At 41.9% G+C, this 23,937-nt stretch overlaps 1 protein-coding gene across 1 annotated transcript in view; it reads right to left on the bottom strand.

Annotated features, from left to right (window-relative positions):
- Positions 1 to 341: 341 nt before the first annotated feature.
- Positions 342 to 23,937, bottom strand: part of YEATS2 (YEATS domain containing 2) — a 46,912-nt gene continuing 23,316 nt past the window's right edge. Inside the window, exons 13-30 of the mRNA XM_009880772.1 lie at positions 22,942 to 23,049; positions 21,679 to 21,852; positions 20,216 to 20,474; positions 19,278 to 19,439; positions 17,600 to 17,712; positions 16,360 to 16,515; positions 15,460 to 15,633; positions 13,916 to 14,114; positions 10,799 to 10,930; positions 10,444 to 10,542; positions 9,190 to 9,301; positions 7,877 to 7,950; positions 6,715 to 6,794; positions 5,559 to 5,760; positions 3,946 to 4,172; positions 2,745 to 2,819; positions 1,618 to 1,691; positions 342 to 763 (exon numbers count right to left, since the gene is read on the bottom strand). Of these exons, the coding sequence (XP_009879074.1) occupies positions 655 to 763; positions 1,618 to 1,691; positions 2,745 to 2,819; positions 3,946 to 4,172; positions 5,559 to 5,760; positions 6,715 to 6,794; positions 7,877 to 7,950; positions 9,190 to 9,301; positions 10,444 to 10,542; positions 10,799 to 10,930; positions 13,916 to 14,114; positions 15,460 to 15,633; positions 16,360 to 16,515; positions 17,600 to 17,712; positions 19,278 to 19,439; positions 20,216 to 20,474; positions 21,679 to 21,852; positions 22,942 to 23,049 (2,529 nt within the window). The 3' untranslated portion in view covers positions 342 to 654. The remainder of the gene's footprint in view (positions 764 to 1,617; positions 1,692 to 2,744; positions 2,820 to 3,945; positions 4,173 to 5,558; positions 5,761 to 6,714; positions 6,795 to 7,876; positions 7,951 to 9,189; positions 9,302 to 10,443; positions 10,543 to 10,798; positions 10,931 to 13,915; positions 14,115 to 15,459; positions 15,634 to 16,359; positions 16,516 to 17,599; positions 17,713 to 19,277; positions 19,440 to 20,215; positions 20,475 to 21,678; positions 21,853 to 22,941; positions 23,050 to 23,937) is intronic.

Here is a 23,937-nt window from a genome sequence, read left to right on the forward strand (position 1 = left end):
AAGAAAGGCGGCATCTGACACCTCCTCTAGAGAGGTAAGGAATTTGGTTAGGCGACATTTAGCTGAATAAGTTAATGATAGGCCTACCCAGCTGTGTTCTCAGTCACATACATCATGCTCAGGCAGTACTGGCAGAGTTTGTTGCAGCCATCAACCTTCTGCTCCCCCACACCCAAACCTAACCAACCAACTCGCCCACCTACTCAAATGACCCACCTTTAAAAGCTGCCTTTGACTTTTCTCATGTTAGGAGGGCCAAAGCAACTGTTCTGCCCACTACATGGGGGAACCAACTCGTATGTAGACTGCGTCAAAAAGCGTAATTTCTTTTCTTAAAAAAATGTTCAAGTTCATCAATACAGCTGTCTCAGAGGGACCGGCCTGTGGAGTCTCTCACAGCTAGCAACTCGATGCAAACTGACAATGTTTGTTCAGCCACTGAACATACACTTACCAAGTAAACACTGACATTTAACAACTTGATTTGGAACAGAGCATCATTTTGTTGCATTAAGGTGCATCTTTAATTGGAGGTAACAATCTAGTAGCCCAATGTTATAAATGTATATAATAGTGTCCTACAGAAATACTGGATTTGTCGACCCAACTTCAGTCATAAATCCACCTTTGCTGTAGCATCTTCTCTGCTCTATTTCATTGTTCCTCATTTAGTATCTTCATATGTTTGTTTGTGAGGAAGTCAAGAAAGGGAATATTACAGATGGCTTTGTGAATATTCATCACTGTGATCTCTCTTGGAGTCCTGCAGGGAATGCATCAGAGATGCTATTATAATACATAAAAAGACAAGTGTCCAAAAAGCAGCAAGTCAATGCATTTCTTAACAGAGGGGGAAAAAAAAGAAAAAAAAAATCAGTAAAAAAAGCAGGATGAAAGAGCAGGTGTTAGAGCAACACAGGAAAAGAATTAAAATGTCACAGCACAAAAAAGCTGCTCCCAAGTGACTGAGGGAAACATCTTGGGCACTGGGACTGGAAAATCAAGTGCTGAAGTATTAATTCTTGAACTTCTATAGCACAGACTATGTGTACCTATTTCTATATATAACATATATACATATGTTTAATATATATTATAGAAATACTTATATATTGCATACAAGTAAATATTTGAACTAGGCATCTTCTCATAGTGATTTTTTTTTTTTTTTAATTTCAAGCTACCCCAAATCATGCTGCTGAACAGAAAACAAAATATGGCCTAATCATTACCATAAAAATCACTCAGTAACTGAGCCAGAAAAGAGTGTATCAGTAAAGTAAAGAAGAGCTTTTTTAGGTTGTTTAAGTTCTGGCGGTCCATGGGCAAGTTGTCTACATGGTAACCTGAAAGGGACGAGTGGCTCTGTAGAAACAGGCCATCTGCCTTTGAGCGTGGCAACACCAGAGAATGCTGCCTCAGTTTTTAACGTTGTCTATGTTACCACTCCTTCGCCACTATGCAGCTAAGAGACGATAAACCTCCTCCTAAGGCTTGGATCTTCCCAGATGGTAAATTCCCTCACTCACACGGTCTGAGCTAATCTGACTAAATTCCCAAAGCAGTTCGGCCCTTAGCGCTGGCATACATGGTCCAAGAGGAACCAAGATGCTGTACCTGTTGTGAGGAGCTGTCTGGTATGCCACTGCCAGCGCTTGCCGTAGGATATCGCTCATAAGCTGTTCAGTGGCCTGTGACAAAAAACAACATTAGGAGACAGCATTATGAAAAGAGGACAAGGAACATGCTATTTGCTCGAGTATCAGTATAAGAGCAGCTGAAATTCTGGCTCACTTCAATCCTGTATTCAAGCAGCAGAGGGCTGTTCAAGATGCCCAAGTGAGTTTTATTAGCACAGTAATATGAACTGAGTATATTTAATAGAAAGGAAGAGACTTACAGGTGCACAGAGCTCAGACTGCCACTGCCCAGTATGGTTTCCCTCTGGACCTGCAGAGCAGTATGTGCACAGCAGGGTGGATCCAATGTTCCAGAGCCTGTGCTTCAAAGAGCGTTTTAAGGCCCTGCCTCTCACACACCAGAGCTTGTTTTGTACGTGGCAGATTCCAGATACTCTCCTGGGAGCTGGTGTATGCTTGTTAGCCACTCCCTGTGGTCACCAGGCTTATGTCAAGACACGCAAAAACCTCCCAGACTGGACAACACGCAGACGGCAGCCGTATGCCCTACACTTGGCTTAATCAAGGTTCAATCAAAAGGTAATTAAGGCTCTTGGCTTCCTGTGCCTGTACCAAGACTAGAGCAGAGGTTTCTGGGACGTTCAGTCAGGAAAGCTGGCATAACTCTACAATTATAATGGAGCACTCTGATGGTTACAATCTGTGTCCACAAATGGGTGTATCTGTATCTGAGTTCAACTTTGATAAGTAACAGAGAGCACAGCAGAAGTGCACATGCAAGGGCATGTGTGGCCTGGAATCAATTAGCTTTTGTAAAACTGATCTTCTGATAAGCAGCAGCCTGTATAAACAACCCCCAAAATTGTCTTTGGCTTGAAATACAGCAGAGCACTGCTAAAAATAATCTTTGTTAGCCTTTAGTCCAAACCCAAGAACTCCAACTTCATACTGTTCAAAGCTTTGGTAAGAAATCATCTCTGTTTTTCCAAAAGTGATTATGATAGAGAAATTTCTAGGCAGAATTGCTACTGTTTGCAGGAATTCAGCAGTCTCCCAGCAGAGACAACGCAGACAAAAAGTTCTTATTGTGAAGTAATTTCTTACCTTTAAAATCATATCTTCTATTACTGATGCATAAACATTCTTTTGGACCTCAGCAGGCTGAAAAGAAATCCCTATCTATAAAATACGAGAGAGAAAAAAAATAAATTAGTACATCAAATAACACAACCCATGTTGTACTGCAAATTAGATGAGAATGAGATTAACAGAAAAAAAATAGTCAAAAAACAAGCAAGCAGACACTGCAGAACTTTCAAGCAGTATAATCTCAGGCTTCATTTTAAAAAAATCTCTGGAAAAAATGAAGCTTGACCATCAGAACAGCCTGCAGAAATGCCTCTAAAACACAGAAGAAACAAAAGCAGGTTTTAATTTTTGTTTCATAAAGTCCACATAAAAAACAGGCTGCATTGGGTATTTCTGGATTGAGAATGGAAGCTCCATTTTAAAACTGTACATATATTCAATCCATCTATGTATGAACTTCTCAGCACCTAACTATGGCAACTGAAACCACTTTAAACAGTACCCCTGGCACGAAAGTTCCACAAAAGAGAGTTTCACCCCCAAGTCTCACTCTCATCATGCCTGCGCCCTGTCACCGATGTAGCCAGAGACTACCTACCTACACTGCAGAAACGAAGCCTTGTCAGCATTTGAGGTGGAGACAGAGACCATTTCTTTCTCCCACAACTGCTAATGGCGGGCCCTCTTTCCTAAAAGCCAAATCAGTCTCCTCTCTTTTCTTCCTGCTGCTGTGACAGAAGCCCCCCTTCTCCCTTTCTTTTACCCTAATTTGAGTAGGGGGAAGAAATCCAAGCAGTAGAGCAGTTTACTGTGGTCTAAACCTTACCACAATCCCTTTTCAGGAGCTGCTATTAAACAGCACTGGTCCAAGCAACGAGCCTGAATCTTTCATGTGATGGGACAGGAAGAATTCAGTGCTAGTGCTCCTCTTCCCCCAATTCCCCTTGCTTCTAGCCTTCCAGGATGATTTTTCTGGTACTAAGCCCTTGCAACACAGCTACTCTGAAATGACCTCCCGGCTGGCAGGCTTCACCTACTCCTGCCACCAATGGCCAGCTGAGTGTCATGAGTCAGAAGGTCCAATTTTTCCAGGGCATTTATAAAAACTTTCATAAAGCACCCAGAGGCCCATATAGATGAAAGAAAGGCAACTAAATATATGTAAGACCACAACTAGCTTAAAAGCAGTTCTTACTAGTTTTGATTCACTTATTACCTTCTCTGCAGTGTCCCTCACAAACTCTGATGCAGGCAAGGAAGCCAAGTAGAACTTCATCTCTTCTTGTTTCTCCTCCTGTTCTTTCTTAATGTTTATTTTTAAAGGCTCGCTGAAGTTGAGAATATCTACTTCCTCTTCGTGTTCTGGTTCTCGTTTCAGAAATTGCTGTAGTTCCTCTAGTTTTCGGCACAGCTCCTCACCACTGCTATAAGATGAAGGGCATTCTGAAAAAGAAGCAATCAATTAAACACATGATAGGTTATGGAAAGCTGTTTACAAATAGATGCCCACTCACAAAATATGGTAAGAAATTAAGGTAATTGGAAGCTATCTTTGTAGTTCCTACCAAACATAAGGCTGAACAGAAATGCAAACAGTCATTGAGAGCCTTCTAATTATATCTTCATGACACTCATGGTCCTCTCCCTCATGTGCTCCTATACCAATCAAGAAGGCTGCATTTCAAACAAAAACAGGCTAATGTGAGTCTCCCAAACACTCTCAGAGAAGCTTTTTGACAACTGGCAAAGCAGTCTGATACTCTTCAACTTGCTTGGAGAAATGGAGTTTTTACTGTGTAGGCACTACGTAGCACTAAATCATATTTTACATTGCAACAAATATTATCACGCTTTTTAGAAAAATCAGAAGACAGATTCGCAGTGGAATTACAAAAGGGTAACCTCTTCTCTGTACACTCAACATGAGCGAGTAAAACCTTTAGTGGAAAGCTATGCAATAAACAGATTATTTTCTTCAAAGACAAACACAAATCTAGTTATTTAGATACAAATATTAGAAGGTGGATGTAGGCTTCCTTTCCACCTTCAACAACTGCAACGCAGGGCCAGACTTCGCAAATAATAATCAAGTCCATACACTTCTGTGAAATACCTTAAATCCCTGTTTGATCAGATCAGGAAAACATTCAGCTTTGGGAAAGGGATTATCTGAAGGTGAAACAAGGGAGCTTAACTATGAAGAACGGATGAAATTAAAAGTATATGTTTAATACATACTAAAATGGACTGCGGAGACCCCAGAGCTATGCCTACAATAATGCAGCAGCTGTAATAACAGAACATGCAGCTTCACATGGGCCAATTCACTTCATTTTTGGAGGTAAATTAACACCCCCTGAGCTCCACACTGCGGCTGCCAGTTTTGGTTTTTTTTTTTTTGCACCTGAACTCATTCACACTGTTGGCACAGTAAGTCTTTTAACAGAGGCTGAGCTTACCCAAGGGCAGAACTGTCATTACTCCCTACGCTTAGTCTGCATGCCCACTTTATAAACGATTACACTGTGGGCCAAGAATCATCTCTCATAAGATTTCTCTACACTGCACCTCCAAAGGCCCCAAAGCACAATAAAACCCAAAAGAGGCCCCAGAGAACATCAGGATTTGTAAGGACGAGGGGCAGCCTCACATGTAGGCTTGCCCTTAAGATCTCCAACTCCTGTTACTCCAGAGTCAATCAACTTAAAAAACAAAGAAAGAATCCCCTTCTCTGAAGCAGCAGCACATGTGTGTGCGTGCACAGAGTCTCGAGCCATTTAATAAACAGCGTCTTTGGCAAAAAGGAGCTTTCTGTCCCTCCATACTCACCCGGCTCACTGTCTATCTGCGTCAGCACGTCTTCAATCGAGTCCTCGTCGTTCCGCAAGGTCTCTGGGTCAGGTGGAGTGTAGCCATGGCATCGACACCAGTGCACCACATGCTTTGTTTTCAGGGGTGTAATGTTGTGAAACCTAGGGTGCTTCTCTATGATTTCTTGAAGGATCTTTCTCACTGTCATTGCTCGTTGCCACTGTGACACACCAAAGGGAAAGCTCATCACACTGGCTAAAACATTTAAGGCTGGACTATGGCCCAGGACAAAAATCCAGGTTGCAAGGAAAACAAAACGAATGAGATTTGCTCAGAAGTCAGAATGACAAGGAAAAAGAAATGTGGAAGATGGGCCTAATCCTGGTATTAGGCAGCTGTAGGCAGGTCATTTAAACTCTGCTTTCTCATCCAACCTCAAGAAACCTCAAGAAAAAGGGACACACATTTACAGGGGTGCAGACACATTTGTCTTGACTTGAACTGTCTCATCTCCCAGGTAAGACGGCATAGGGCAAGAAATTCACCAGAGCAATATATGGTGCTCAAAATTTTGGTTAAACTCTTTAATCAATTAAGTTGGCAACAGCAGAGGATCTAATCAGCTTTGTCTTCTCCGTAAAACTCCATAGCAAGATAACAAAACTATGAAGAAACAGGAGAAAAACATAATAATCACAATACAAAAAGGTCCAGATTAACTGAAATATTTATCTTTGGTGAACTGACAATCTACTTCAGCACTAGCGTTGCTTATGTCAGATCCCTCAATTCTCTTCCTACAGAAAGCAGACACAATCCCATGAAAAGATGGACAAAGTATGTTGGGTAAAATTCCCTTGACTGTAATATGCCATAGAGGAGTGATGAGGAGAAAGTGCTCACTTTACAAAAACTCCAGTTTTGACAATGCTTCAAAAATACCTTACTTTGAAGCAACTGAAAATGACCTTTAGAGTCCCTTCTGCTTGAGAAAGTCTCTGAACAATAAACCTGGACACAAATCAGTGCATCTTGCAGTAAGGGATGGTTCCATTTAAAATGCGACAGACTGCTTCAGAAAACAAACCAGCCAACAATAAGGAAGGTTCCATAATTCAGAAACCCTTCTTGCGTCCCTAATGACTGCTTAAGAAACACAGGGGGAGCGGATTACCTCAGCTGCCCTCCTCTTCCCAATATTCCAGCTGTAATACTGTTCCACTGAACCGGCACAAAAAGAGCTTGCATCTTCACCTAGAAACCACAAAGTCAAAAACAGTATTAAATTTTAATACTTGAAGTCAGAAAAATAAATTCTGGGTTTGATGTTATTTAGTGTAGAAGAAGAGGGAAATCTGTTTCATGCTCGTAGGATCAAGGACTGTAACGCCCACAACTGCTGTGCTCTTTCTGAGAGACAGCAGACACTTTGGGTTTTGAATGCAAAATCAGCATCCCTCTTCTTCAGGATATACAGACATCTGTGGCTATGGGCTCTTTTAAGTCTCTTCTTCCCCCAAAACTGTAATGATGTAGACCTGTACGTCTGTCTTACTGGGCAAAGTCTCTTCCTTTGGAAAACATTTTTTTTGCCAACAAATTGTAATATAAAAATGAGACAGTGAAAAGGTTTCCTGGCAAAAACACAAGGAGGAGGTACGAATCCTAGGCAACTGATTCATGAATGCTACTGTAGGCCAGAGAACTGTGTGTAATGAAAGCTTTACTGTGCTGCCCACTCCTACTTTGCTTACTGTGCTTACCTTGAGAGGGTCTGCCCTACGCAGTCTCCTGGACCACTTGTTCAGAGTGCATTAGTTACCAGAGAATGCTGATACATTTTCAGCTATGTACATGAGCAAGAGGTATGCAATTATAAAGTACCACAAAAGACTAAAATGTTTCTCTGCAAGCTGCCACCTTTTGTTTAAAAAAACAAGAGTAAAAACCCCAACAACAAAAGCATTCCAATGCTGAGCTATGTTATCATATTTGCAAGCATTTCTGAAATGCTGGCATTAAGGAAGGAAAAAAAGATAGCAGCACATCTATTAAGGACAAGGCAGGGAAAAGAAAACCTACTTGCAGCCATTATACGAGGAAATACAATCTATTTGTAACCAAAACACAGTTGAAAGTTAATAACTGCTGACAACATACTTGGCTTTATTGGAAGAACCTGATTCTAAACATCTTTAGAACAACTCCTGGAGTAAGCTGTCTAGAACGGCTTAATTTCATTCCACCTTTTAATAGTTTTTGTGGCTACAGAGTGTGCAAGGCATTCTGTTGATACGTTGAAAATAGAAAGCAAAGCCTTTTCATTTACTGCTTACTTTTTTCAGCAATTAATGGAACCTTCTTCACTATTGCTGTTAAAAGCTGCTGGGTGTTCTCCAAATATTCTATGCTGCAAGGGATAAAGAGAGTCACAATGAAGAATACTGTTGGAAGCAATGAATCAGATGCAAAAGGTTTCAAAATCGCTGCATGCTTTAAAGTCCCTAGCCCCAAGGCATTATAGCAGTACTAGCATGAGGATAAACTGTTATGCCCCAATCCAGAGAAGGTATTTCAAACAGCACTTCCTCTTGCTGAAGCGTCCACATCTGAAGCTGCATTTGTCATGATGAAGAAACTAAAGACAAGCTTTTTTGGGCTGGCTTGGAAGAAATCCCTGCATCGTCTTGAAAGCTGCAACACTACTTTGAGGGACAGGATGCCCCTGTTAGTACAGGCTGTCCCAGTAGGAACATGGGATGCTGCATAGGAAGCTTTGTACTTACAGGAGTTTAGGGAAATTTTACTTAACCAGCCATACTGTATTTAACTGCCAAGAACTATTTTTCCATTGGTTATTTTATAACTAAGAAAATTTCCAGTGTGTATTGTCTTACGATTTATTCCTGTCTCCTACACAAACTCTCCATCAGGGCAATGTCTACAGGGATATGTTGGGATAAAAAAAAGCTTTCAAAACATAGAGACAGGAAAGTCAGCTACTGGAAAAATCAAGAGCAGGAAAAAAAACCCCTACACATTAAAAAGAAATATGCAGAGAAAATTCTGCAAACTGAATTCTGGTGAAAAAATACTAACAAGTACTTGCAAGAGCATCACAAACAAGGCACTGGATTTCACAGCATCCAGTGAACAAATACGCAAATGATCTTTATTATTTAATTCAAATTCTGAACAAAGGCAGCCGTCATACTAAGTAATTACAGAAGCTTATAAGCTTTACAAGACTAGAGAGGCAAGAAGAGAGACAGTTCTTATTTCAGATGCCCCTTTTTTGACCTGCATTTCTTTGGGCAGTTTGACCTCAATAAGGACACACAATGGCAATGGGAATTATACAAGCAGCAGATGACAAAGAGGTTTTAGCAGCTTGATTTGCAAATCTTCAAATATTTTTTCCCCTTTCCTAGGCCCTGCATACAAATCGACTTACAAAGAAAATATTCAACACTGTCTGAGACAAATGTGAGCCAGCAGAATTAGTACCGATACAGCAGCATATGAGACAGAAGATTTTATAATGTATTTCTGGGTCAAACTTAGCACTACCACATGTCTGCCTGGAGCCTCCTCCTTACCCCCTGGTATTTCAAAGATCAGAAGTACTGATAGAGAAATGAAGAATTACTTGATAACGTAATTCCCAAGTTCAGAACTCTCTTCTGTTTTTACTGCTGCTTGGCCTTCTTGGGTACCAACAGAAGTGCAGTTTTGTCCTGTTGAATCAGGCTCCATCTTAACTTCAAAGAAACAGAACACATTGTAAGAGACAAAAAGTACCAGTAAACTTGATAAATCATGTCTTGCAAGACTCTGGTAAGACTAAGGGTCTTATGTAACTTCACTTAATTTGTTGTTCGCATTCTGATTTTTAAGCATGAACAAATTTGGCCTTCGATCCTGCTGCAAGAAAGCCACCAAAACGTGATACTCTCTCCCCACCCCAATGTCAACATGCTCACATCCTCTTTAGAAAATTTGCATGTCTGCTGAAAGAAAGCCACCAAAACGTGATACTCTCTCCCCACCCCAATGTCAACATGCTCACATCCTCTTTAGAAAATTTGCATGTGCATAATCAATTGCTGAAGTTTTGCGTATGACTGCCTGATCTAGATTGAACTGCCTGCAAATGTACGTTGCCCTTTCTGTAAACAAAGAGCTGTAGAGAAAACTACTAACAGTTTTAGTAAGAAGTGACATTTCAAAGTGAGAATCTTTTTTGAATACCTCACTGATGTTGGTATCAGTGAACTTTCTGATGCCTAGGACAGAACTCTGGTGAGACAGAAGCAGGAGAGAGAGATATGAGAGAGATGTTCCCAACCCAGAACAGCCAGGCTGGCTGGCCATTCATCTAGGATGGGAGAGAGGCATGACAGTTCTGCAAGAACTGGACTTTGAGTATCTCAGCTCTGGGCTATGCATTATTCTGCAAAGTACTGTGTGTACATCTTACCCCTGTGCATGTGTGTGCACACACACAGACGGGCTGTTTACATCTAATGCTGCTGGAAAGCATTCTCCAGTACATTTCACCACGGTCGCTATTCTAAGGACAGCAGTAACTATGATCAAATACTTGCTGCTCTATGCATTTCTGCAAATACGGATTGAAACGAGGAACGTTTAAGGTACTCATGGTAGCTTTCTATAGCACCCTCATTTCTCTCTGTGCTTGCCTCTCCTTTGGGATTTGTTGAGGGGGAAGCCACTGTTAATTTCCTAGTCCCCCAATGCCATTTTTACTTGATTTAAACCCTATTAACAATGGAAATAAAGGAACCCACAGTCACAGACTCTACTTTCATAGTCAGGCCACTTGCATAACGCAGCACCAGCCTATTTCTACTACTTATCTTACTGAGAAATTCCTTGTTACCTTTAGTGATGGATGCTGTAGAGGGACTAGGGACAATGGTACTTGCTGCTGTGACAGCTGTAACAGCTGAAACTTTGCTGGTAGAAAGTGACTGTATCACTGGAGAGGAACAGCAAAAAACCCAACAAAACAACAAAGAAAAGAAAAAGAAAAAAATATCAAACTTCACACACTTTGACAAATAACCATGTTCAGAAGCAACACAGTGTTTGCAGCACAAAGTTTAGGGATGAATTTCCTTGCTACATTTTCTTCTATCTCTAACTTTGGCCCATGTATGCCAACAGTGACCAAGAGCTACCCTATGTCAAAGGGGATTTTCAAACACCATCTGTCATCCTCCTCTGCCCTTTACCTTTGTTCATAGGCATGAGTATTGTCTGAACACCTCCAGAAGCTGTGTTTACACCGAGCTGTTTAAGCTGGCTGGGAACTGTCAGAACAGCCTGCTGTGGACTAGACTGATTTGAGTGGATTTTTAGCAACCCTGCAAGAAGAACGGAAGACAAAATGTTAAATAAAACACACCATTTTGTTTATCTCCAGCTACTTCTCTCCCTTTCTGCCTGAACTAGGATGGCACGTAAGCTAGTACTGCCACCCTCTTAAGAAGCCACAGTTCAGTGAACTGTCAGACAAGTTTTTACTGACACAAATGACTGCTAAAATACTGGGGTGCTGCACCACAGTGTGTGCAGTATTACCTGCCACACAGCACTTTGATATTTGTGAGGCAGGTTTCCCAATTACCTAAGTAATCTTAACCAAAAGTTGATGTAACACAAACCTTTTAACTGAAGCAGGCTCAGCACAGAGTAGAACACTCTTGTCAAAACAACACCTTGTGCTCAAGGGTCTGGTAAGCCAGTGACGGACAGCTCTGTTGTACTTACACAGCCACTCTCACTGAGGTACCTGAGTGCCACACACACCTCAGCAATTCAGCTTAGCAGAATCCACTGCAGTCAGCAGAGCACCATCAACCATATTTCAACTAAGTGACAAGCCCAAAGCTGCGCAGCAAGTCTGATGAAGGACATACCTGAACTAAGAGTCTTGTGTTTTTCCATAACATGCACCGAATACATCCATAAGGATGGCTAACCAAACTACGGAGCATATTAGAGCGGGGACCGAATTAAATCACTGACTTTAGTCAAGGCTAAAAGAACAAGTAGGACATTCAGATATTAACAGCATTATCAATGGTAGCAACCAGTGACTTCAGTGGAAACCAGCACAGCTCCAAGCTGCACCACAGTGCTGTGGGTGAGTAGTATTCATCACCTGCCCACCAGCTCTCTCCTCCACAGTGATGACACCTCAAGCCACCACAGCCAGCACTCTAACACTGTGATTTGGGCCTATGCCCATCCCTTCTACTGGTAAACCGGCTATTTTCAATATAATTGTATTCAATCTATAGCTAACTTTTATTCAGATTGTGGAAATTCAACAGGTTTCTATTTTAGAACATTGACAACAGTAGACTTCTTAGTTTCACAATGGTAATTTTATACTCACGATTTGTTTTGAGTTAAAGTTTCAATTCTCATATTTTATTATTATTGTTTAAGAAGCACAGCTGCCTTTCAAGTACTAGACATGCAAGGTCTGATGAAGATGTTTCTTGGTTTTGAAAGACGCACAGCACTGGTCAGTTAGGCTTTTACCACCAGGCAAGAAGGCTAACCTAGTATTATCAATTCATTTTTAAACATCATACTGCATTCTATTTAAGACTCATTTAAATAAAAGCCCATATTTTTAGAATTAAAAATATGATTGCTACACATCTCCTCAAAACCTTTTTTTCTGCCTCCAGCCTTCTCAAACACACAGCCCCAGGATGGCCAAGCTCAGTGGTGGTTGGCTCCCTTTGATACACCGACCCCCAGCAGTTCTTCTGGGGATGTTAAATGGTGAACTGAAGGTCTCTTTGGGCACAGAGCCAGCCTCCAGCAAGCAAGTAAACACTCATGACTTTGCAAGTCTCCTGCCAGAATAGTTAACCACACTTTGAGAAAGTGCATCATTTAAAAAAGTGCCTTGGGGGATGCCCCAAGTGTGTGATCCATAGATGCGTCAGGATAGGACAGCAAGGGACCCAAACAGCAAAGTGAGTAATAAGACGACATTTGCAACTAACCCTATTAGCTTGATGGGTCAGAGACATTGCTCATTGCAACAATGGAAAAATTTGAGATTCTTTTGAAAAGTTGCCTTTAAAAATAAAAATCTGCAGAATTGTAACACAGGGTTTTGTTTTGTTTTGTTTTTACATTGAAATAACATGCTTTATAGCCATTGCTTCTTTTGGGATTCCTGAAGAAACCGTTTTTTATGATGAAGTCAGTGCCTCAGGTTATAAAAACCGATACAAAACAAAATCTAGATAACATTCTCATACCTAAATGGGAGTTTTAATCTGAAAGCTATTTAGAATGGTATATTTTCCACAAAAAAAACCTGACTGCCTTGTTTGCAAAGAGGAAAGTACTCAACCGCTTACTGCAGAATTATGACAGTCAGCAGACTATGTTGTTTACTTTTGAGCTCTGGGAAAAACAGTGTGACGAAAACAGGAGTTTGGGAAGACTGTGGCACATAGGAAACAAGAAGAGTTGCTTTAAAAAGATGCTGTCAGAAGAGGTCACTGCAACTTACTTTCTTTTCCGTATTTTTACTCTGTTTGTGCTTAGTAAGAAGCCATTTCAAGTCAACAGAACACGCCAGCAGGTAAATTAGTCAAAATGAAAATTTCTGATTTTTAACCCATAATACTCAAACTAAACCTGCTATATTTGCTCTCCATGATACAAAAGATACTGGAAGACAATAAAATTGAAGAATGAAAACTCCCCTCTACATAAGGGCAGTCCATATTTATTACCACAACGTTATTAACTTGAAACATTCCAGATCCAAACTTCCTCACTGCACTTAATGGATTTTGACTTCAAAGCCTTCAGCTCCCCCTTCAGCTCCTTCTCTCCTTTCCAAGCCAAACAGAGCAGACGCAAAGCCTCAGAGCCAAATTCTGCTCATGCAGCTTCTCCAACTTCAGTGGAGTTGCAGTTTCACAAACTAATCAAGTCTGTAGTATTGCTGGTACCTCGATAGTTTCAGTGTTCAGTGACACGCTGTGCTCTTGAATAGGCAGAATGCATCTCCTAATGACAACTTGGCATGAAAACTAAAATCCCTCTCCAACACCAATAAGCAACTCGCACCGTTATTTGTAACAGATACAGTCAATGCACTGATGTGACAGGATGCCAAATTATTTAGACATCTCTTTGGCTAAGCCAAAAGTTATGCTAATAAGACACGTTTTAGAAAGCATGACTTTTCCTTTGCACATTCGCAAATGCAGGTGACTCTACACTCTTCTGTTTACAGTGAAGACATCTGAAGAACTCACACCTGAATTCTAAGTTTCTACAGGAAAATCACAAAGAGAGTTTAATACCTGATACTGCAGCTTTTCCAGTCACAGGCGTTGGAGTAGTCATCAGAGAAGCAACACTTACAACAGTGGAAGTTGCAGTCTTATTCACTACTGATGAAGTTGACTGGCTCTGGCTTATACAGATTTGGTGTTGCTGTCCAGACATCTTTGTTGCAGGAGTTCCAGAAGATGATGAACTGGAACCTGCATTATCTATTTGCTGCATAGAAGACAGAGGGATAACAATTCCTTTTCATGTCATAGGTGATTCAACAATAAGCACAATGAGGGAATATCTAGAAGTAGCAAAATCAAATGTTTATCTATCAATCATTAAGAAGCAAGAGGTTCTCAAGCACGTATGCAAAAGCCCATATGTTTCAAGCAGAAAAAGTGAAACCGTGCACACAGGAACTGCTACCACAACTGCTCTGCTAGTATCTGGAGCCAGGCCTCTCAACTTCAGCAACCAGGGAGGCCTCCAGATGAGAAATTTGAGACAGGAATGTTTCATAGTTCCCTGCTGCTCAGACGTCCAGAGGTATCAGCAGAAAAACAGAAAAAAGTTTGGGATACAGAGGCTGCATGGAAAATTTCTGTCTCTGCAGCTTCACTGAGAGCTGTAAAAACAGCTAGTAGCATTTAAAGCAAATTTTAGCATCTTCACCTTACATACGCTGTGTGTGTCAGCGTTCAGCCCTCTGAGGGCAGTATGGTGTCAACTTGCTGGTTGTTTAATCTTTGCCTCCCCACAGGCAAGAGCAGCAGAGACGGAGGAATCCTCCCAGTGACCGATATGCTGCCCTTTTTGCTGCCTCCTTGCCAGCCTGTGAACTCCAACCCCATTCCAGTTGGACAATCTGCATCCACACACAAGAGCATTCACCCTAGGAATGCAAATGTTTTACTTCCAACCTCACTCTATGCCAAAGCACCCCGTTCCAAGGCTGCGCTGTTACAACTCCCCCAGGATACAGGGGGGATACATCCTCTGAACACAGTCGGGACCAAAGGACCACGAACCACAGCTACTGCTGGCCTATGAAATCTGTTGATGACAGACTGTGCACTAAGTACCCATGTAGAGCCCGTGAGCTCACAGAAACGACCTACAGTGTAGTTACTGCTGGCTTTCATTGCCCTGCTGGATACAGAGCTTCAGGCATTTCACATTCTTCTGCAAAATTTTGTGCCAGCAGCAGATTTGGTGTTCCAAAAGCTGCGCAGCCCAAAAAAATCTGATTTGTATGATTCCAAAAGCTGTTTTAGATAAAGACTTCCCGGCCTACTTGAATTTTAACATTAAAAGCAAGAAAGTGCAAGTTTCAATTTCTCTCCTCCCCTTGTTTCTTCACAGATAGTACTTTAAGCCAAACACCAAACAACCCAACAGAGGAGGAGTGGTGCGCATTGCGCTGGTACACGAACAAGAGCAGACCCACCAGCAATGCTGACTGAGAAGAATACCAATAGGGGAAAAAAAGGAGTAGAAGTCCTTCCCTGGGGATTATACTGGCCAGAGTGAAAATGCTGTATTACAGAATACTGGCAATGTTGTTTCTCACCTGGGCCACCCCGTTTGTGGGAAGGGCCATGGCAGGAGCAGCAGCCGTGGTGATGACACCTCCTGATACTCTCAGCACAGTGGTGCCCGGTTTGGAGAGCTGGGATGAGGCAGGCACTGATTTTATAGACCCATCTGATATTTTCACCAGCGATGTCTGTCCACTGGGTGCAGCCTTTGAAAAAAGAATTCAGCATCAGAAAAAAGGCGTATTTGTTTGGATTTTTTTAAATGACTTAAAAAACCACAACCGAACCACAAGAAGACAAACAATACAAGTGCTTTTTATACTACTGAAAAATATTTTCAAAAGACTTTTGAAGAAGGCAAATTGTGGCAATAATAGATGGAACAAAATTATCACCTCAAAAATCAACTTTATCAAACTGTTGACTTTGCAAAAACAAGCCTAACAATGTTTAATTTTGGATGATCAATTAAAAGTACTCTTGGGGAGTTTGAATTTCATAGGGACCACTTGGTAGTTTTAAAAAGAAGGACTTTTGAGGGATACCAAAACTGTCATGGTTTTAAGAGCTTCAGCAGGTGACCCATTTCTAAGGTTCAAATATTTAAGCACATTTTTGCACCTGGCTGTATTCACTTCTTTAATTCCATTTCACTAAGAAATCCCAGAGCACATTTACGAACTAGCAACCCAAGCTTACACATGACCCACTTTGAGAACAGAAACAAAGCTGCAAAACTGTGGTCCAATATCTGCATATGAAAGTAGACCTTCATGTGCTTTCCTTATCATAGTACAGCCAGCATCATAATTGTACAAAAAACAAACCAAACCACTACAAAAGGAAAAGCTTTCATAATCCGTGGCTGTGGTTCCTATACTATCTGCCAAAATGCTGACTGGTAAGACAGAACAACATCATTTGCACATTACCTGTGTAAATAGAGCTGTTTTCTGTCCAGTTATCACTTTTAGTGCTTGTCCTTGAGTAGAAGATGCTCCAACTCCTACACTGCCCTGAACAACTGAAGCCGGAGTCAGCTGCTTCCCAGAACTCTGAGGAGAAGGCTGGCCGACCAGAAAGGTGCCCTGCTCCAGAAATAAGTTAGGGAGGTCAGCACTTTGAAACACAGTTAAGAGTCAACAGAAATCTCGGAGTGTCAATATAGGACATAAGCCTGTAGCTGTAATGCAACAACATTTCATCTTCTAAAAACAAGGCACTGCTAATTACAGGGGATGCTTCTGCACTAACAGCACAACACAGCCTGCTTGGTGCAGAACACCACTTTCTGACGCAAGGGAAGGGGTGAAAAAGCTGTAATGTTTCTTGTCGTGTCAGAAGCTTCCACTAAAATTTAACACACTTTATGCTCTTCAAGTTTATTCTTTGTGACGCATGTTGCTTAGCATCAGAAAGAAATGTTGCAAGATTAGAAAAGTTACTGCTGGGAGAGACAAAAAAAAAATAATAGAGAAATCGAGACATTCCGTCACCTTCTCACTTCAAAATGTATTTAGTTCCCCCCAAAGGCTATTTAGTCAGAGCTCAGCACGCAGTGGCCACTGAAGGTGTGCACTCTAATAACCCGCTGAGACCTTGCCATTCCTCCTTCTCCACATCAGTATTCAGTTGCTACCCTTCAGAGGCTTCATTCACCCACTATCACACATGGATCCCTTTACACAATTTTCTGTTTTCTCATTTTAATTCTTTACTCAGCCTTGCTGTTTCTCTCCTTTACTGTATAACTCTCCTTTATTTTCCTATCTCTACTGCTTTCCTCCAACTCTTACACATCCTACTGTGTAAGATAAGAAAGGTGATATGACAAAGATGAAGAGTTGTTTTGAAGACACTTCGGAGACTCTGTCTCTTCTCCACCCACTGCTCGCCCTGGTCTTACTCAGTGCTGCTTTCTCAGCCTGCAAGGAGCCATGAGGGTACCATCCTGCAAGGAGAGGTGAGTGGCAGAGATGTGCCAATAGCAACAGCAAGTGGTAAAGAAGGTGCCTGGCAGAGGGGAGAGGTTGTTAGCATGGGTTGTTAGAGAAGATCTAGATCCCATAGTCCAAAAATGTTTCATTTACTGCAGAACCACAGGATATCCACATATCACCGCTGCAGCGTGAAATGTTGATATGCTTCAATTAAGATGCTTACACCACTGACCTGGGGCGTCTGCTTTAGGATGTAGGATGTATAGGTGAGGTGCTGTGACAAGTTACTGCTTGTGCTTTGGGTTCCTCCTCCTCCACTATTCGTAGAAGAACCAGACTGGAGACCTGTAACCAGAAGAAAAGGCTTGACCCTTTCATAACCAGCCACTGTCAGCTGCTAAAGTGTCCCTGTGTATACAAGTAATTGGGAATATTTTGCAAGATGCTTGCTGCCACATGTTTTGCAACTGAATAACATTATTACCCAGCACAGTTCAGATGTGCTGCTGCGCTCTCTTATAGCTCAGCAAATGCCAGGAACGAAAGGGGCTATGGGGTAAATAAGGAGGACTGGTGGGCAAGCAAAGCTCATTTCAGGTTGTTTTGAATTTTCTCTCAAAAGAAGATGCTGTCCAACAGATGAACAGTCTTTTGCAGGTTATGAAGCTGTAGCAAAAGCCCTAAAACACTCTAAATCCCCCAGGCTTCTTAATGTTACTTTTGTTGGCTGTTCAAATACAATTTTGTTAACAGAGTATTAGATCGTGGACACCAAACAGTGGTAATTTGCAGCAACACTGATACTGCTCTGCCTCCAGAAGGAACAGACTGAACACTGATTTTTTTTTTTTGCAGTCTCATTAAGAAACAAGGGTAAAAACCCCATACTTATGGCTCTGTCATAGAAATCACAAGTATTTGCTCTTCCTTGAGGTCTGTGAGATTATTTCCCTCTCAAGGTTGGACTGCCCCAGCTGCCTCTCTAAATCTCAAGCAATGGGGCCCCCATCACCAGTTCTACAACCCCCATATACCTTCACCAAGAAGGTACTTTCATTACCTTTTCCGTGACATGTACTTTATTGCTACATTGCTGGTATTTACAGCCTTATATATTAAGCTGAATCATACCTTTTCCTCACTGCCAATATCAGAACAGGGAGCAAAAAGTTTACATCCAATCCATTTCCCTTCCCAACCCCCAGCCTCAAAAGGAGCACTCTGGAGAAGGCTCACAACAAAACTCTTCCTCTACAGAGTCCCAAACCTGCAGCACTCCTGCCCTACAGCAATAGCACTCTATAAACAAAGTATCTCTCATTGGAACTATGTTAGCAATGTTATTCTCCAGGTATTTTATGGCAAGTTTGATTCACAAGCTCATTACCAACAAAGGGTTTCTGCTGGTCCCAAGGGCTTGGGGCCAAACCTTGTATCAATATTCAAAACTGTTTCTTTCCCCCATTCCAGATACAGTATCTTCTTCTTTTCAAAGTCAATTTCTTATGTTTCTAGTTTTTCCAGGGTGTAATCCATGACTTAATAGCTTTCACAACTACATTCAAATCCATCTCGGTTCTACGTGACGAAATGCAGTTGTCTCTTCCTACAGATCGCAACAAAGAGTTAAAGACAACCCTTTGCTGAATTTTGAGGAAAATTATACTGTCTGCTTTCAGCACAGAAAGACACTGACAGCTTCGCATGAAAAGCAGTTTCACCTAAAACAGATGACGCTTGTGAGATCTCAGTCTTATAAAGCACCACACATCACATTTGTTCTGAACAAAGAAAACCCATCCCACTACTGACTTCCACAGTACCAGGATGCTTTATAGCAAAAATGCCAAACATATTAATCATGCAGTGATTACATTATTTAACTCATTAGATTTCCCTGCAAGACTAACTAGCATTATTTGTGGCTCGCAGTATGGCTCCTTGGGGTATCAGAAGCAGTTTTCCTTTCCCAGAAGGGTTCTTGCTGTTGGTGGTGAGGTACAGTTTGGTGCCTGGTGGTAAGTTTGCCAGGTTTGCTAGGTTGGTGGCTGGTAACTGCAGTGTAGCCATCACTAGAAAGAAAGAATAAAAGAATTAAAATAAAACTACTGCTTGCAGAAAGCAGTACGCACTGAAATCTGCACAGGATGAAAGAACTAGGAGTGACAGGCAGCTAGCCTTTGATAATCCAGTCTTAGCTGGCCTAACTGCGGATTAACTCCACCACTGATGCACAGGCACTTTGAATAGGTCTGAAAAAAACCTCTCTGCATGCAGTGCCACTTACAGCTGCAGGCCAAAGCAGCACAGCCATGGGGTCTACAGGCTTACTTGAGTCTAGGGGCCATACAGCACCTTTCAAGCAGTCCAGAGCCTGAACTAACATGCCAGCTGTGTGCAGAAGAAGGCTGGGTGCTTCTGCCCCAGCTCTTGTAACTGTAAGCACTGGGGAAGATGTGAAGATGCAGTAAGGACAGTTTGGCTCTTGCTGGTTGGATTTATGTGGAGCCCGTGTGAGCATCTAAGGACCACAATGCTAGGCAAAAATCTGAGATCTGGCTCCACAAAATCTACTAGGTCTCTGGCACATTCCCCAGCATATCTGTCTGACCCCCACTCACAGAACACAGCATGCTTTAAAGTACTTGTGCTGCTTCTTCCATTCTACAGATAACGAGTTAACATTTTCATTATTACTAATCGCAGTCAGCCTGAATTTCCCTATAGACCTCTCTATTCATTTTGAAGTTTTTCAATCACACATAGCTATTTTGCAGTTTAAGAAATCATCATAGAACCCCAAAGTCTACCCATCATGAGCTATTAACAAGATGCAAAATTACCCTACCTGAGCCTTGAGATGTACTTTTCTGAGCACCTGTGGAAGAAACTTGTGCCTTTGTTATAGTCTGCACAGGCTGAGCAACAATTGTCCCTCCACCTCCACTCACGATGGCTTTGGCTACACCTTGAGTCACAACCTGCTTCGGACCAACAGCCTTTGCTACTGAAGAGCTAGATTTTGCCACAAGTATCTGGCCACCACTGATAGCCACTGCTTGTTTCACTGTCGACTGCAAAGCAGAACCAACTGGAACGCCAACAACCTGCAACAAATAAGTATTGGATGATGTGCTGCTGGCAAGGGCAACCATGTGAATTCTAGCTGGTACACTTCCTCCATCTCTAGACATTTCAGGACACTTTATACGTGTCTAGTCACGTATAAAAGCTATTCATTCAGAAACAAAATTAAATTGGCAAGAGGCCAATCCCAAGTAAAAAGATAAACTGTTAAACACCTTTGCAGAGCACCCACAAAAGGTTAAGTACATTCAAATCACAGGGCACTTCCATTTTTTTCTGATATATAAGCAAGGGCTTAATTCCAGCTGAAGATAAAGCTTGCCTTGGCAAAGCACAGAGATCCAGAAATTAAGTTTCAATACATTCACGGGAACAGACTCCCTGGGAAAACTATGGCCTCAAAGCAGAATCCACAAAGTGCTTGCATTTTATGTGTTGACAATAACTGCAGGCAAACACAAGTTTGCATACCTGCTCAAACAGGCAGTAAAAAGGACAATGAACTGTTGCAAATGCAAATATATATTTACTTATGCAAAAGTGAAAGCTCCATATGTAGTCTCTTGTGCTTGGCACATGATTCGACTCTATCCACAATGGAAACAGGCAGGAATGGAGACAATTTCTGACACATCTATCATCTTATCACTGCACAGTTACTGTGCCTTCTCAGAAGCTGCGTCACTCCTGCCGTAGCAGCGCTGCATTGGCACAGACTCCTACAATAAAACACTCGAGTTGCCACTCAAGTAGGACTGCTTCCACCTCGTATTAGTTCTGGCTCAGCCTCCACCCCATTCCCTATTTGTCCTGTTCTTTTTCATTTCAGGCCTGTTGTCCAAAGAAAGAATTTGCCTCCTCTTGCAGAAAGACCTGGATGAGTTTCAGCAAGAGCTGATGATAGCAGCCAACTTTCTGGGTTGACAGGCTCCAGTTCAGAAATACTCCCACCCCACCGTTGCAATGGGTTAGACAAAGCGGGAGATGTTCCCTGTACACAACGAAATGCAATAGTGCCTCCTCACCCTGCTCCCTTCTCCGGGACTACAGGTGAGCATGACGTGAGACACTGTGCACACGGGGGAACCAGCTAACCACGGTGCTGCTGCCTGGTCTGAGACAGAAGCAACCCTACACCCCTGAGAGAAGCATGAGGTGTTGCAATGAAACCACGAGAAAGTCAGCTTACACCACACCAAAGATGCCCAAGTACAGCCCTCATACCTTAGACTGCACCGTCCCCTCGCCTGTGCTCACGACCGGCTTCTGCGGTGACAAGGCTAACATGTGGCTCCCTTTTACAGTGACATACTGCTGCACAGAGGTCTGCGTGGTTGTCCCTGTCGCTGGGAGTTGGGGTTGCTGGGGCAGCTCTCCTGGCTCCTGCTTTATTATCACCTTTTGAATAGGAAGAAATAAAAAATAAACCCCAAACAAACACCTTTAAATAACTGGGGAGCATTTCTGGAACAGCCTGTGTGTAAGAAAGGGTAGGCAACAGTCAGTAAATTCAGACGTGGTTCTTACACAGCACCAGGTGCACTCTCTATCTCAGCTCCAAGGTGAGGGCTACTCCCAACACACAAGTGTGTGACGGGGGTGTCTATATTTACAAAACATTCCAAATTTGAGAGGTGCTCATAGAAATTGCAGAATCACAGAAATCACTACTAATATTATAACTAGTAGCCATATTAACGATGGACGTGGCCAGACCTGACTACTTCTTCAGGCCCCACATCTCAGGAAGGAGCCAGAACACTTTAGGGTTTCCAATTTGTAGGTACCTTCCTGCTGAAAACATGTTCTAAACGTCAATTTTTTTTCTATCCTACAAAATTATAACCAATATTCTAGCTGTAGATATTGTAAATTATTATAGCTGATATTATTCTCTTGTGCTAATGTTTTATGCTTCAATGGGAAAGGCCCTAAATCTAATCCCTACAGCCAGCAACTCAAGAAAGGCTGGGGTTTTTTTTGCATTAGATTGCTGTAGATACCATAACTGGCAGGAAGTGTTCTTCCACCTTTTACTTGTATCACCCTATTACTGCCAGAAACAACTGTAAATTCTGGATGGTAACTTTTATGGAAATGTACTCACAAGTGGCAACATCTGACATTCAGAAATCTCTATAGCATTTTTCAAGAAATGCCTGACAAATCTACCCCAGTTTACTTTTACTGTATCCCACTAAAAATAGCTTTAAAAAATACCAGCCTCAATATGACAGTGATTCAAAGAAAAACAAGAAAGGCTTAAAGAGAAGATAGAAAGAAAGATCACAGGAACGGCAAAGCCATGGGAAAAGAAAAGAAAACAAGATACATTTTTTGAGAGGTGCTAGAGAGCTCTTGGCAGCAAGACACACTGGTGCCAGCAATAGTTTTATATGCACTGGAAGTTACATGGTTTGTGGCACAAGTCAGCATGAAATAGCCCTATTGGGCATCTTGTCCCAGCACAAAAGCCAAGAGGAATACCTTTGTAAAAGCTCCAAGTCCTCCAGTGACCGATTTGGGGCTTTGCACCTTGGAATGACTCCCGATAGGACAAAGAGGTGGCATGGTGGCAAACAGAGAATCCTCCTGCTGCAAATAGGAAGACACCGCGCAAACATTGGTGAAATGTCCAATACAAGAAATAAAACAAATGATTGCTAATAAAGGGTAGCGTGGACCATCTGGGCAGTCCTAAATTACCAAAAGCCATTTTCAAAGTCAGTCAACACTTAAGTAAAAGGAGCGTAACATACTTAATACAACCTACAAAGCAAATTGTTATCTGGAAAGTTACATCTCCAACAGCAGTAACGGTTTCTTACCATATCATACACAAGAAATCGACTCGTTTGCGAGTTTGCATTTCAGAGCTGTAAAATTCAAGTAGGCTGAGGGGGGATCTTATCAATGCATATAAATACCTGATGGGAAGGTGTAAAGAAGACCGAGTCAGACAATGCTCAATAGTATCCAATGAAAGACCAAGAGTCAACAGGCACAAATTGAAACACAGAAAATTCTGTTTCATTATAAGATTTATTTATTTAGTTAAATTTAATGGTCATCAAACACTGGAACAGGTTGCCCAGAGAGGCTATGGACTCTCCAGCCTTGGAGATACTGAAAACCCAACTGGATAAATTCCTGAGCAACCTGCTCTAGTTGACCCTGTTTTGAGCAGGCAAGTTGGACTAGACAATCTCCAGAGGTCCCTGCCCACCTCAACCATTCTGTGATTCTACACACAATCTCAGAGAGAGAAGAAAATGTAAGAAGAAACAAGTTACGGAGGGGAACAAAAAGAATGTTCTGTTTAAATGTGCAAGCAAAATTCTCTCAGATGAATTTTTGTTCTCCTGTAACTAGAAAGACCTGATGGCACACATTGTCTCCAGGCAGAACCCACCATTTGGCAGAAAAAGTGAGGCTACCTAACTAAAAGGTGTAAAAAAACATTTCCACACCTGCGAAATCACG

This window comes from Charadrius vociferus, unplaced genomic scaffold (genome assembly GCF_000708025.1).
Source record: "Charadrius vociferus isolate BGI_N301 unplaced genomic scaffold, ASM70802v2 scaffold643, whole genome shotgun sequence".
NCBI classification, from domain to species: domain Eukaryota; kingdom Metazoa; phylum Chordata; class Aves; order Charadriiformes; family Charadriidae; genus Charadrius; species Charadrius vociferus.